This window comes from Melanotaenia boesemani, chromosome 12 (assembly GCF_017639745.1).
Source record: "Melanotaenia boesemani isolate fMelBoe1 chromosome 12, fMelBoe1.pri, whole genome shotgun sequence".
NCBI classification, from domain to species: domain Eukaryota; kingdom Metazoa; phylum Chordata; class Actinopteri; order Atheriniformes; family Melanotaeniidae; genus Melanotaenia; species Melanotaenia boesemani.
Window position 1 is genome coordinate 19,899,806 of NC_055693.1, and position 15,822 is coordinate 19,915,627.

Here is a 15,822-nt window from a genome sequence, read left to right on the forward strand (position 1 = left end):
GCTGAGTGATTGTTGACAGCGGGTAGCAGACACATGTCAACAGGAAGGCTGTGGCTTCCATTCGAGCCGAATGTGCTTCTCTGTCGTGGCGCCACATTGAAAACTAACGTGAAAAGAAACAGGCAGGCAGGTAAGCCTGCTGAATTCTGATGAGTCCTCGCCCACAGAGGTCTGGAAGGGGAGACAGAAACAGGCACCTGAGCAATAAATACTGAGATGAGACAGTTAGCAACACCGTGGAGCAGCAGCTTTGTTCACTCTGCAGTATCGATGTGAAAAATATGTGGTTAGGGAACAATAGAGAAAGCAGATATAATGCTTGTTTTCCAGCAGACTTATGGGGGAGATGTTTTTGAGTATTACAAATTAATGCCTTGGGGAAAATTGTTATTTTAATAAAACTGAATGTGAAAATGTCCCAGATATGATTGTTTTTTGACTAATTAAAATATTTGTCTATAATTATTTAGATGAATCAAAGGTTTTTGTGCAGTCAAAAAGCATTTGTATCAATTTGTTTTTAAACTGTGAAGCTTTTTATAGTGGAAGATTTAATCAATTTAATTTGTCCAGTCAGAGTTGAATGCAATGGAAGCAAATATGATGTGACAAACCAGCAGTTACTATTTCTTAACTTAAAGTCTCATTGCTTGTGTTATTTTCACTGGAAGCAGCAGTTATCCCTAAGCCCTGAAAGTACCCAACCTGCAGCAGCAAACTGCTTATTAACAGTTTAACAAGATAAGATGCAGTAACTAGCTGGTGGGCTTAACAGAGCATTCAGTTAAAGAGGCTGGAGGTGTTATTGTAGAGCAAAGCTGGAGCTAAAAGGAGAAAAAAATATTTGATATCAATCAATTTAATACATTAAATAGCAATTAACCTATGGATGTGTAGGACTGTTGAAATAATAAATAAGTAATAAGCAATAAATAATTAATAGATTAGAATTATGAAATAAAGTGGCCAAAGATATTTAAAGTTTGCATGATCATCCTAAACTGTAAGAGAAAAAAGCAAAAAACAAAGCAGATCTTTAGCCTTATCTTTCAGACAGGTGGTGTCCACTGGTTATAGGTGATTTTTGCTTTACTGCCTTATACTGTATGATATATTTTTTACTAAATGTTGATTTCTGGAAGAGGATATTGTCTTGTTTAGTAGGTTTTGCTAAGGAAAGGAGCTGCAGTGCTTCCTTTCTTGTCTCCTTCAGCACATGAAACATTGGTGCATCCTTCATGAAAGGAAAGGACATCTCTTACTCCATTTACCATCTATTTTCTATACAACTTATTCCAATCCAGGGTTGCTGGGAAGCTGGAGCCTATCCCAGCAATCAGCAGGCGAGAGGCAGGGTACACCCTGGACAGGTTGTCAGTCCATTGAAGGGTCTGTTAGGGATTTATGTATATACATTTGATGACATGAGAATCCATTTTCAGTGTCAATATACACTGAACTGCTTTCTTTCAAAAAACGCAATTTCAATTCTGACAGTTGTAAAAGTTTTGAGCCTGTTAATTGCTGGGCTGTCTTTGTTTATAGCCGGCATGAAACAACATATTTATAGCATTTATAGTTTGGGAGCTTCAAATCTACAAGTTCAGTGCAGTCTAGTGTAAATTCAGGATTGGTTGTCTTTTCTCCTTCCCTTCCCCCTCTTGTTTAAGGAATTTAGTGTTTAGAAAATAAATTTCTTAATTTTTAACGATACAGTTGTACAGTTTATGCCAAGTTTAAATATGATTTCATAAAACCCTTTACCAAAGCATGACCTGTTTCACAGTTTTAAAGAAAGTGATGCAAATCTGCAAACAATTATAAAAACATTTGTTTGCTCTTGATCTTCTAAGTTTTTGAGTAATCTTGAAGATGTACATACAATAAAATAACAACAACAACAAAAGTACTGGAATCATGGCTCAAATTTTAATTTAAGACCTGGGTTACTTAGTGTTACTCAGGGATGGGGATGGGCTTGAAAAAAAAGCATAAATAAAAACAATAAAAATATTTAATCATTCATTAGTATTTTAAATATCATTTCCACTGAAGAATTTTGGAGTTTGCTATTTCTAAACATTATTAGTAAAATTTAAAAAAATAATTTGATTTAATTGATCAAAAGCCTCCTAAGTAGTGCAAAAAAAATTTTAAGGACTCATCTAGAAAATACTTGCAAAAAATGATAATTAAAAAAATAAAAAGCACACTCATAATATATAATTTAACCACAAATTATTTAAATTATTTCAGAGTGCTTAATCAGAGTTTTAGAGGACAAAGAGACTCAAATCTTTGTGGCTGACTGACAACAATGTATGGGTACTTCTCATACAAATCCTTTTATCTCTGTTGCACAACAAAGGGTATGGGTCTTTGAAAAGTGCTTAGGAGCACTACATAGCAGTGGACTGGGCTGTGTCCTAATCCAGCAGCAGAGAGAGGGAGATGCAGTAGGAGAGCTGGCAGAATTTGAAGCTAGGGGAACTTCCTCTATGTTGAGGGGTCTCTGCAGTATTGTTGACTTGTTGCTTCCTCTTCGAGATTTCAGAGCATTTAGGCGCTTAAGAGCTTAAGAGGCAAACCAGAAATTGGGTTAATTCAGATTAGACAAGTCTGTTGTCAGTGTGTAAGGACCACCGAGTTATTTCACCAACCCACCTGAACTGTATAGCAGCGTATTACATTGGAAGCTGTGTTAGTTACAGCTGTTGTAAAATCCAGACTGAAGCTGTAAGAGCAAAAGAAGCTCACACATATGCAGTAACATCTGTAAATGTAGCTGATTGTTAGATGATCACATTATGCTGCACTCAGCACTGCACTTTCACATGTAAAAGAAGCAGAAGAATCAGTGTTGCGTAGACGGTATATAAACTGAATTTGTAATATGAGCATGTAATAGGTGCATAATCACATGCCTCCGGTGTGATTTATGACCGCAGAGGTTTTCATTACCTATTTTATCTGCATAGTATGTCTGCGATGGTGGCTGAATCATCTTTCATTCTGAGAAAAATAAGTCTTTTGATAATGTTTCCGGAATGATGAAAACGTACTGTGTTTGTTGTGTCATCAAGCATGGTCTTCAAGCTTTTTTTATCAGGCAGAATACAGTCAGAAAATCGGATGACAGCTGTTAAAAATCTGCTTCTCTGAGAAAAAAAATATTGCTCTTCTTCTTTTAAGCTTATTTTCTTTTTCTAAAACAGTAGGCAGCAAATATTTATCTGTGTTGGTGTGAATAATGAGGCCTTTGTAATAGGAGCTGATTGCTCTGAGAACCAGTCAGTCAGAGTGTTGACAGCTAAATGGGTGCAGGAGAGCAGAAGATGACAGGTAAATGGAGAAAAAACAACTTTAGCATTCTGGCAAATTAGATATGAGCTTTCTTGCTGAGGCTGAGTGTGAGCGCAGACAGGTTTGTGGGAGCTTTGTGTGGCTGTGCGCTTCGTACAAGCCTGGCTGAAAGGACATTGGCAGTGTCTTTTTATTTGTCCAGAGAGAGGCTTCCCTGCTGGGTACAGGACAGTGTGCCTCGTGAGCTGTCTCTGACATCCACACAGAGCAGAGACACAGAGTGTAAACAAAGCTTTTCAAGACCACATTAGATAGAATCTTGGAAAAAAGAAAACAATTATTAATTAATTACTTCTCTGTTAAAAAAAGTTGTCTCCATGGTTAAGGGAACCCAAAGAAAATACAAACACTTTGTGTTATGGTGTCAATGACATGAGTGGCTTTGATTTTTGTGAGGGCAGTTCAGGAGCAAAGTACACTACGTTTCCGATGGGTTGAACTGCTTTTAATATTTATGGAATCAATCATGCATGTTTATGTATGAACAATTATCACTTTATGTATTTTGGTACTTTATATGTTAGATTCATTGATAAAATTACATAATATAATCAATGTAACTAGAAAAAAGAATATAAAAATGCATATACTTTTCAGTTCATACTCAAAAAAGTGTGTATTATCACATCCTTTCATGAGAGTCCTATTGCCTTGATTCACATTACCATGGTAACTTGCCTGTGAATACATTGTATGACAATGGTAACAAAATAATGTGTTAATTTATGAGGGAAAAAGTGAAGAAATAAAAAAAGATTGACAAGAAACTACGTTCTTTGAATTTACAAGACTGGATCAACATCATACAATAGATGTCAACAGTAAAAAGCGAATACACATAAATGTGGAGCCGCAACAACAAAACACTTTTTTTAAAGTAGGTAATTGAATAAAATAATGTCTATCACTGTAATGTGTTAACTTTAACCAATATCAGATCAATAAGGCACTGTTGATGGATCCAGTGAGTGAATAGGAGCAGTCATTGTTGACATGACACATCTAGGATCCATTGCTAAAGCATGATGTGAATCAAACCAAACTTAGATGGCTTGGAGGCTGCCAACATCGATTATCTTGCAAGTGGGAATTTCAAGAAAATCCAACTGCATGGCAACATTTCTTAAATCCTGGATGCTTTGATGTTATAGTGAATCTGGGCTGAAATCATGAGTGTCTCCTCATCGTTAAATCTGGTTTTTAAAGTATGTTTCGATTGTCTGCTGAAGATGTGATGTGGCGTTAAGCGATGTAGTTCCTTGTGTTTTCTAATCTCTAATTGCCCCCTCTCCTCTAGTACCATTATGTTCTTTTTAAATTACCTGCAGTGTCCCTCATGTACCATCTTAGAGAGCTTCTCATTGCAGTTGTATACAATAATAAACTTTCTGTGAAGGAGTAATAATGCAGTGTTTGATACATCAAGACATGATAAGTAGTCTGTTTCAATACATGGACATTTTTTTATAGTTATGTTATTTTGGTTTGTATTTGTGCATTTATCCAGTTTAAGAGATTAGAGCACCACAATTACGGATGCACTTATATGGTAGTTTATCTAGTCATTCATTCTTTCTAGATTTAACAGATAATTGCAGCCTGTATGACAAATTTTATTGTGTTGTATATTCAATTTAGGCTGTAGATTTTTTTCCTAAGCTGCTGTTTTTATGTCTAAATCTTCTTTGGCTCAGATGGAGTACAGTAGGGGTGCCCAAGTCTGGTCCTGCAACTTTTAGATGCATCCCTTTTCCAACTTACTTGAGTCAAGTGGCTGAATTCCCTCATCTGATTGTCATTCAGCTCTGCAGAGGCCTGGCAACGAGCCATTCGTTTGATTCAGATGTGTTGAAGAAGGGATGCCTCTAGAAGTTGCAGGATAGTAGATCTCGAGGACCAGATTTGGGCACCCCTGAAGTACAGTTTCAAAGTCTCTTATCATTTGCATTGACACACACATGCTTTTTATTTAATCAGCTCATCCCTGTAACTCGTGATTGAAGTACCTGAGTTTTTATACTGTATAACTAAAAGAAAGCAATTGATCAGTTTTCCTAGTTGTAAGAATTTTTTGTCTCTGATGACTGATGGATGCAGCTCTGTTCTCAAAACTCACATGATGTCAGCAGTAGTAATGGCTCCAATTTACTTGTAGATTTAGTAATAGATCTAAAGGTAAAATACAGAGGTAGGTGTGAAAACACTAAAAAGGAAAAAAAAACAGGTTTGAAATATACAATACTGCTACAATTTTTTTATTTTGACAGTCAGAGCTTCATCTATAGGAACATTGCAAACTTCTGGCGAAGTCTTTCTCACCCCTCTGTGTGCCTGCTCAGAGGTTAAAATTCCTTCAACTGCTCCGTATGCATGTGTCCATTAGTATGCAAGCCTGTGCACAGACATGGCTCCTTACCTCATACAGGTGGGTGCTGTAAATATTAGCTTTTTCGACTGAACATGGCCACCCTCAGATATTTTTTCTTGGCAGGCTGCTCCAACCCAACAGCAGAAAGCTTGGTTACATTCAGCAAACATTAAGTAACCATCAACTTTAGTTTATATCTTCTGCTGCAGTTCATTTTGGATTTGGGAAAAAAGAAGTTGAGCGAGGGCGCTGGGTTCACTGCTATTGCAAATTTAAACTGGATGTTAGCAGTAGCTTGCTTCTTCACATACTACAACTGAGCTATAAAGCTGCACATATAACCCCAGGACACACAGCTGATGTCTGTGCTTAAAACTGAATGTTGTAGACAGCTAACAGCATATGTGGCAGGGTGACATGTATTGTGGGTGCCTCTCTACTGTGTGGGCAGGCGAAGGGAGACAAAGCAGTGACCTCCTGGTTAGCCATGAGGCCGCAAGCACGATGAAAATGAGACCTTTAAGGACTGTCAGCAGACACTGTCACATTTTCCATGACATGTCCCCTTAGGAAGCTTCCTCTGCATATTTGACAATAATGAGTGAGTGGTTTTTAAACACAAGGTCACTACTAAGAAATTAACACTGACAAACCTACTGAGACAATATTTTAATATATAATATTATAACAGTTTGCATCAAATTCTGCTCTGTCCTCTGTGAGTTTGCCTCATGTGACAGGCAATCCACTGAGAGATGCTGCAGTTTGGCATCATGTTGCCTAGTACATCGAGATTACAGCAGGCATAATTAATTAGCAAAAACAATGAAGCAGACCATAGAATTAGCAGGCCATTTAACCAGACAACACCGAATGAAAAGAGCTTTCAGTTTCCACATAAAGTAGCTTAGAAAAGCCAGTATCAGGGCTGTTTTTGAGGTTTTGAGTTGGCCATTCTAGCTATTGGCTGCTTTTGGCCAGCAGGAGGTTGTTTACTATGTGGAAATAGGTGATGTGCTTTAGGTGCACAGGCTTATTTTTTTCGGTTTACCCTTGTTTGGATACTCGTTGCCAAAAGAACTCTTTGATCAAGCCACTCACTCTGAACTTGCTTTAAACAGAAAGCTTGCAGCCCACTGTGTTTTTTTTTTTTTTTTGCCTTTGTGTCCATTATTTGTCTCTGTGTGAGACATGTGACAGAAGTTACTAGTGCATTTAGGTGCATCTTGTTTTTTTTTATCTGATTAAGCACTTATACTTAAAGAAAGATATTCTACTCTAAGTTTAACGTTTAAAGTTTTTTTTCAAAGTTTATGTTAAAGTCATGCAGATTCCAACATCAAAATCAGTGTTAGCGGTGTGTTGCTTTATCTCTCAGTGTTTCTACAGTACGGCAGAAAGTTCAGACAGATGAGAAGCATTGAGGAGAAATCCATGTGACACTGCGTTCCTCCTCTGTCCGTCCTTGAACAGCAGAATCAGAAAGAGTCAGTTCATTCATGTCCAGCTGCCAGCAAGCTTCCGTCTTATCTCTGCAGATGAGAAATTCTGACCTGTTAACTTTTACACCCAGACCTTCAGATTTAGCTGAGATACATGTGTGTGAGCATGTGGATCCAAAGAGCAGAAAAGACACTGTATGCGTGTGCGCTTGTTTGTGTTTCCCTTGGAGAGTCCTCCTGAGCTCTCATTATTGCCTCTCATTTCTCCTCGGATGCATTTCTACAGCTTCATCCTTCAGTCTCCTGTGTCATCTGAAATGCTTCTTAAATGTCTTTTTGGAGTACGTAAGCCAAGCGGTCACCACAGAGGTGGACTGGGCTCTCTCACGTTAATGTAGTTGCTAACAGCTTGTGGTCACGGGTGGTTTGTGTGGCTTTGCTGTTTGCAGTGCCATACTCACTGGAGACTTTGTGGAGGCTCAGGATCCCAAGATGAACAGGCAGGGAGGGACTATGTTCTGTGTGGTTGATTCATTTCAATAAAGATTTGATGAAAGCTGGTTCAAGGGCTCATGTTTGAATGTCTTTGTTATTGAATTGAGTAAACTGGAAGAAATGATCCAGTATCTAATTGTTGGTATGGTTGCTCCTTGTTCCTTATATTCCCTTAAAAATTTAACCAGAAACACATCCGTTGAATGCGTTGCTTGAATGAGGAAATCCATCGTTTCCATCTGAGCACAATCTAGTTTTTCATGTCACTTGTGTCACTTCCACTTCTCATAGTGAGAGTGGTAAAGAAAGCACTTGTAGGATGGTGTTGCCAGCAGTCTAATAAATGCCTCCCCACACACCTACGTTTCCTTTAGTTTTCTGTAGCAGTCCTCTGATCAGTGATACAGCCTACTGATGTGTGTGCAAATTATATGTGCATACAGTGAACCGCAGGTCTGATTCTGTGTTTCTGCCTTCACCGCAGAAATGTTCCTGCTCTTCAGGTGCTGATATGGCAAATGTGTACACACATGTATATAAATGAACTCTATATATAGAGAGAAGTTTGCTGGGCTTGCTGTAAACAGATGACTGTAAGTGTGTGGATGAGTTTGTGGTTCAGGTCCGTTAAATCCACTCCGTCTGTGTCTCTCATCTCTGCAGGAGTCGGAAGATCCAGATCCGGAACATTCCCCCTCATCTACAGTGGGAGGTCAGTTGTTTGTATGTCAGTGTTATGTGTGTGTGTGTGCAAGATACAGTGATGCCCAGTTGAACAGCACCAGGAAGCACATAAACCAATTTCCTGACAATGAGTCACCAGCCTTTTAGACACAAATGTTTGTGTGTATGTGTTTATGTCAGTGTATGTTTGTTACTGTCTGGATGACACTGTCTGATGTCAACATCTGCAACCTTGCAGGGGTCCAAGTCAGTTTTTTCTGTGTGAGTGTCGGTCTTCATGCCTGCCAACAGTCCCAATTTCTGTTTGGATTATATATCTGCACGTACGCTACTCGAGATCTCAGTATTTTTCACCAGGGAATTAGAAATAATAACATTAGTGGGGAAAAAAAGTTTTGTTGTTTGACTGATTGTGAAAAATTGTTAGTTTATTTTTTTTCTCTAATGATCCAGTTAAAGCTGGCAGGTCCAAACCAAACCAAACTGCTCTATTTTTTCTATGTTTAAGCTCTTTTTGAAACCATAGGCTACATTTTTCTGTCAGTATACCTACTTTATCTGTACAAATAAAGATAAACAGCTTCACATTAAACAAATCAGCATCATTAAAAAGATGCAACCGAGCAAAAGATTTTCTATACAGTTTTTGTATTCGTTTGTGTGTGTGTGTAACTGACAGTGAAGAAAGGGGTGTTTTTAGTGCGGCTTTGGCTCAAACAAGTGTGTGTATGTTAAGGAAATGAGAATTTCTGATTGAACTAAAGTGCTTTGTACAAACTTGCTGAGGTTAAAAGCTGCTGTGAATGTACCGACTTTCACCGTTTTTAAAAGCTATGATTGACATTTATTAGTAACATCTGCTGAGAGTTGGTTGGGCTGTAGCATCAATCTTTTGACTCCACATTTAAGCTGAGAGACTGTGTACACATGTAACTTTGAGCAGTAGAATAGATTAACATATTGCTAACATTTATTAAAAAGAAACCAATAAAAAATGTAATCTGCAATATAATTATATTAATATTAAATTAGCATAATTCAGTGAAGTTTAATACATTTTTTCTAATGACTTTTAGTCAGATTCCCCCCTTGCTCCAACCTTTTACACCAACCTTTTGATCAAATGTGGTCAGTTGCAACTAAATCACAGTCCACAAGCCAGTGGTTGACTTTTAACAGTTGTGTCCATTTATTGAATTGTCAGTGTTAAAAAAGCTTTAGTTGTGGTTTTAGGTGTACATTATCTTTATACACAGCAATGCCAGCTGTTTCCCCATATGTCCAGAGAACAATAATCCAAAATCTAGAATTTTATTTATCACAGACAATTTATAACTCACACCTGTCCTATCCTGCTGAGACCTGATGATAAGTTTATACCAGTTCCCATGTTAGAGGGCACCTCAGGTCTGAATAAATTCTAAATTAAACCTTGAAACTTTCAAGCTCCATTAAAGCGGAATGGCATCAAACTGATGAGACTGATGCGTTTGTAGAGTTTTACTTGATGTGTGATTCTTTCCGTTTTTTCATAATGCTTCAGATGGGGCTAGATGTTGCCCCATTTATATGTTGTTGTGGTGGTTAGTATTGTTGCTCCATTGCAGGTTCAAATCTCACAGGTGGTCATTGTGGGTGGAGTTTCCATATTTTTTACGATGTTCCCTTATAGGTTTTCTCTGGGTACTCCAGGTCCTTTCACAGAAAAATGCATGTTAGGTTAACAGGGATTCTATATTGAACACAGATGTGAGTGTGAATACTTGTTTGCCTTGTTTATGACTGTTGTGAACTGATGACCTGTTCAGGCTGTACCCTCCCTCCCTCTTAATGACAGCTGGCATAAGCTCTAGCCCGATACATAAGCCGGATACAGTGGACGTAAGAAATTAATGAATGAATGTCTGGGATAGTTATAGCAGATTACAGATCTGGACTGCTGGAAGGCCTAGTTTGCACTTGGACTCCTGTATGTTGGAGCTATTCTGTAGTTTTACAGTTTTCACTAATGCAATGGTTTAACTTCTTGATTTATTCACTTGCTTTTAATGTGCAGTAAATGGACAATTCATCTTTAAGGATTGCAAATAGTGGAGTATAAAAGTTTTGAATGAATCTATTAGCGTCTTCCACGCTAGATAATTGAACGATTTGTTGTTGTTCCGGTTTTTTAATTATTGTATAACTACAGCTTGTCTCATCTGTGAAACATACCAGCATTCTGTCAACACTCTAAACTTTTAACTGTGATTATAGGTGCTATTTTTCCAGGCAAGTCTGCACCAGTAGCACCCTTTGGAGACTCATCACTTTGTACTCAAATGCAGCTGAATATTTAGGGAAAGTTGTGCCTTTCAGCTGTTAATATGTGGACATCAAGATAAAGTTAGTGAGGCGGATTGACCAATCTGGTACTGTTTTGGGAAGATGCTGCCAAAAGAGCAATAAAAAGAAAGTGATTTTTTTTTTTTTTTTTGCTTTAATATAAAGTTCTTATTTCACCTTGAATCTTTATCACTTCTGTGCGGTACATTATCATTCATAACATTGCCACATAAATACTCTAGTAGCACCAAAGCTGTGTGTGTATGTGTGTGTGTGCTACTGTGCTTGTGTTCTTGTCTTCCTACTTAAACTCTTGTGTCTCCCTCAGGTTTTGGACGGCCTTCTAGCTCAGTATGGTACTGTAGAGAACGTGGAACAAGGTACAGAACGCCTCTCTCTGTTTGCCACGTGTGTCATGTTCATTTTACTCTGAGTGTTTAATGCATATGTGTCTATTTAACATCACACACAGACCTCCCAGTGAGTCAAGTCCCCATGTGATTTCTCTTCCTCATTATCATCATCCCACACATCTTTTATCTAAACATAACCTATCTCTGCATATGAATCAGTCTTTATCATCCCGTTTGTCTCTGTGTGTATAAGTTTGACCTGGACACGTGAGCTCTTGAATTACATGCAGCCTCTGTAATAAGCAATGCCTACCACCAAGGGTCCCCTCCGCTTAAGTGTATGGATTGAAGTGGGTAGAAATGGCAGACATCCAGCAGTAATGTGTCTGTGTGTGTGTTTATGCCTATTCATGTTTGGGTGTTGCATCTCTTTTGTGGAGCTGCTTCGTGGCGAGGGGGGATGACACTGAAGGCGCCTGTGGTGAAGCTTTTGCACTGTCTGATGAGGTGTGTGCATGTGTGTTTGTGCAGGGAAGCCAGCAGTAGTAGAGACATGCAGCTACAAATACACACAGACACAAATTTTGGCACAAACACACAAATTCTTGTCTCTGTATTAAAACAGCCAAGACCAGCTACCACCCACTGTAGTAATGACAGGTGCAAAAAGAAAACCAAGTGGAGAAATGACTCCACTCCGACTTTCCCAGAAGCTGCTGTAAGAAAAAACCGCTTCATTCTCAACCAAACACCAGCGCAGGGTTTCCTCTTCTCCTCTCCAATCCTCAGCTTGGCTCTTCAAACATCGCTAGTTGCTGTGAATAATCAACAGAGCCACCTTGCTCTGGTTGCGGTCTCTGTCCAGCCTCGTGTCTTCCCGCCTCCTGTCCCTTCTCCCCACCTGACTCGGCGCGGTCTGATTTCAGGGATGACTTTTTGGAGAAATCCCATGTCTGTGTGTGGCATGGTGCAGGTTGCCTGTGGCGGGGCAGGGCAGGGCAGGGGCGGAGCGGTCCAGAGCTGGCTGTGAGTGCCGGTGTCGGGCACTTTGCCAGGCTCTGCCCACTCAAGCTCTCTAAGCCAGCTGGGCGCTCTCACTGGATTTAACTCTTCCAAACCTGCTGATTTTCACTTTTACTCACCGATGATTGTGCTCATTTTTGATGCCGCTTCCAACATAGAAGCCCACAATGGAAATTTTTAGCACCTAGAAAATAGTCTTATTTTCCCACCATTATTACTGTTGCTGTCTTCACTGAAATGGAAAGAAGTATAACACATGCACAATGTGTGTGCTAAATGGAATGTAAAATAAATAAAATATATGATTTCTGAAACATACAGTATATGCTATTTTTTATATAAAGGACTGCAGGTATCAATATTGTTTGCCATCAATTTGTCTTTATCACAACAGTCCAGCATCAAAATTTTTGAAAATGTTTATCTAATTAATCACTCAGTTAAAGCTGCACAACAGATTCTTCATGAACATCGCTCTACAGTTCAGTATATTAAAGGATGCATAATGCCAGCAGGAATAACATCCTCAGTGCTGCTCCGTGTTCATGTAATAACGCAGAACCATAAATCTTGCCAAGGTGCATCTTGTTGTGCACATTATTGCTTTTGATTAGCAGTTGCTTTCTTTTTTAGGCTGTTAAATCCAACAAAAATCCGTTTTTGTGCAAGTGGTAGAGAGGCTATTGTGTTAAACAGCTCCTGTCAGTAGAGGAACCAGCAGGATCTGGAGTGGGGCCAGTGTGATGATGGCTGTAATGGATTCACACCGACAAGCGGCTCTCAGGGTCGCCACAGGAACCTGGACGTGTGTCCGACTCACCTACAGCAATGACAAAGACCTGCTAAGTGCATGTAAACCTTTGTTTTCTGTATCACATGTTCTCTTTTTCTTTTCTCTCCCTGTCTTGTCTCACAGTGAACACTGATACAGAAACAGCAGTGGTGAATGTTACATACGCAACCAAGGAGGAAGCTAAAGTGTAAGCAGCACAAATAGTGATAATGATGAGATCAGTACCTAAAATAAAACAAAATTTTGTGTGTATACCATGAAGGTCTGAGCAGGGTCAGTTAATCTGTGAACTAAACAGGATTTTTTTTTAGAACAACAGACTTTTATGTAAACATATTAGAATATGGTGACACTTAAGGAGGTTCTTGCATTTTTAAAAATACATCTCTTTCTGTCAGCTATCTGTCCTTATGTAGCTAACATGTTATTTATTAGAAACTGATTTTTTAAACCAGTCATCTTAAGTTTAAGACTTTTTCATCTCTTGGCACAATGAGTGAAGTATATAAATGAGGATAAAGTGCACTACTGTAAACAAACAGTAGTGCCTCTCAAAAACTATTGCAGAAGCTGTATCCTGATGACTTAGTCTGATATATCCTCTCCTCTCATGACACTTCCTGCTCCTCCCTTTCTTCCTCCAACCAGAGCCATTGAGAAGCTGACAGGACACCAGTTCGACGACTACTCATTCAAGGTGTCGTATATCATGGACATGGATGCTGCTCCACCCGTCCAGGGTTCCCGTACACGGCGTGGAGGTCGAACATCCCGGGACCAGGGCGCCTCTCAGCCTGGGCCGTCAGGAGGCTTCGGTTCACCACGCCCCAGGCAACACGACTTCCCCCTGCGTATGCTCGTGCCTACTCAATTTGTGGGAGCCATCATTGGCAAGGAAGGCCTCACCATTAAGAATGTCACCAAACAAACACAGTCCAAGTAAGCTTTTATAACTAAAGGTTTTAAATGTTTCAGATTTTGTTTTGTTTTAATTATCCTGTCTTGAATTTAATCTCTGTTTTTCACTAAAACTGTATACTTTAATAATGCACTACAATCTCCACATCTCAGGGTGGATATTCACCGGAAGGAAAATGCAGGTGCAGCAGAAAAACCCATCACCATTCACTCAACACCTGAGGGCTGCTCCTCTGCTTGTCGCATGATTCTGGACATCATGCAGAAGGAGGCCAATGAGACCAAGACGTGAGCCTCAACACACTCAACCCCGGTCCCCGCCCTACCCCCTACGCCTACATACACACCCTCCCACACTCCCACAAATTCTTGAGGTTGCATGTAAATGTTTTCATGCGGGGCCTGAAACGTATACAATCCCATCGGGAGATTAGCCGCAATGTCTGCAGGGCTATAATCTTATCCTTTGACCTGCATACACACCTTTAAATCTCACTGTGCATTCTGTTAGTGGCTTGGACCACTAACACAGTAAACATTGTGCACACTCACATAGACCAACACGTGAACACAGATTAGCATTTTAGAGGCCAGGCCAACAAATCTCATTGAGTTTGACACTTTTAACAAGACACTGCACCTTTTAAGCTCTGTTTCTGCTCGGTGTAAAGTGCTGTTTGTCTGTGTTTATTTGTTTTGTTAGAATCGAGCAGCTTTATGTTATCTAGATTCTTTCCGAGGAAGGAAAATTTTAAAGGTGAAAATGTTGCACAGTCTTTTAGTTTGTGTAATATGAGACATGACAGAACATCATACTTAACTTTCTGGTTTATAATTACACAAAATTTGTTTAGGTATTAATAAACCAGAAGATATCTCTAAAGATCACTGTATTTCACTTTAAGTTATACCCCCTCCTTCCTATTTCTTTCTTCCTGGGACCTATAAATTCCTTAAGCTCCCATACCCCCTACGCTTTTGAACAATTCTCCTGAGAAGGGGTGGGTGCCATAATCATTTATTCATTCTGTTATCCCAATCTATCCTATTGTTTCTTATACTTTTTTTGTGAATTTTTATTTCTCTCAACAAAACAATGTCTGATAATATGACAGTCCTAACATACTGATGTTGTGGAGAAATATTCAGGGGTTCTTTGTCCCTAGATTAAATTTTCTTTTTCTTTTTTATCCTCAGAGATTAAATGGAGACGGTTTCTCCAAGAGATCACACTGTATCACAGCAATTTAATAACCAGCACAATGCTGAAATTCACTGGTTACACTTGCATTTGTGCACCATTGTGTGCATTCACATGCCTTTCATTTGACTAGAAAATATATTATATCAAGCTCTTTCATGAACAAAGTTGTGAATTATACAGTATTGTGCTTAAGTGTTGAGTCAAAACAAATTTTTTCATTGCTGCTTCCAAGGAGCCACATTTTCTTGCAGTTTTTAGAGTGGTCCTGAACAATAGTTTCTCAGGCTTTCTAAAGGTCTAGCAAAGTTTTTCTGTGGAAATTCACCTGTGTTTTCTTTTTTTGTTTGTTTTTTTTTTTACATTTTTTTAGTCCAGTCACTATACCTGACTTTTACATTGCTTGACTATTGTATTGTACCTGTACAGAGAAATTTGAAGGATTAAGCCATTTAACACAGACTAATAAACCATTCAAAAATTCAAAAAGCCCCCAACTAAAGGGATGAAATGCCTAAAGCATCTTTGGGCACTAAGATACAGCAGCCTGTCAGAAAAATGCAGATTTGTTTTACATTTCTTTAGTTTAATATTGTTTATTTTCCTTTTAAAAATAATGGATTAGACTTAGCACTTTCAAAGGCACCAAAGCCAACTTTCCAGTCATTGGACAACCTGCTGTACCACCTCAGCCTATGCTGGCCTGTTTAGTTGGATCTTGTTGTTACAACAAAATTTTGTTTTTGCCTTAACAAGACGATTAATTTAGAGCTTTAGTAAGTAATCCCTTTTATCTAAAGGCATATCTTAGCATGGTGTGTTCTCATAAAAATGTGAGGAAACTGGATTAGTGGAGG

General features: G+C 38.9%; 1 protein-coding gene across 3 annotated transcripts in view; it reads left to right on the plus strand.

Annotated features, from left to right (window-relative positions):
- igf2bp2a (insulin-like growth factor 2 mRNA binding protein 2a) overlaps window positions 1-15,822 on the plus strand; it is a 48,437-nt gene that overhangs the window by 18,131 nt on the left and 14,484 nt on the right. For all 3 annotated transcript variants that reach the window (XM_042002042.1, XM_042002043.1, XM_042002044.1), the window contains 5 exons: window positions 8,332-8,380; window positions 11,006-11,057; window positions 12,970-13,033; window positions 13,495-13,785; window positions 13,918-14,052. In XM_042002042.1, coding sequence (XP_041857976.1) covers window positions 8,332-8,380; window positions 11,006-11,057; window positions 12,970-13,033; window positions 13,495-13,785; window positions 13,918-14,052 — 591 coding nt within the window. The remainder of the gene's footprint in view (window positions 1-8,331; window positions 8,381-11,005; window positions 11,058-12,969; window positions 13,034-13,494; window positions 13,786-13,917; window positions 14,053-15,822) is intronic.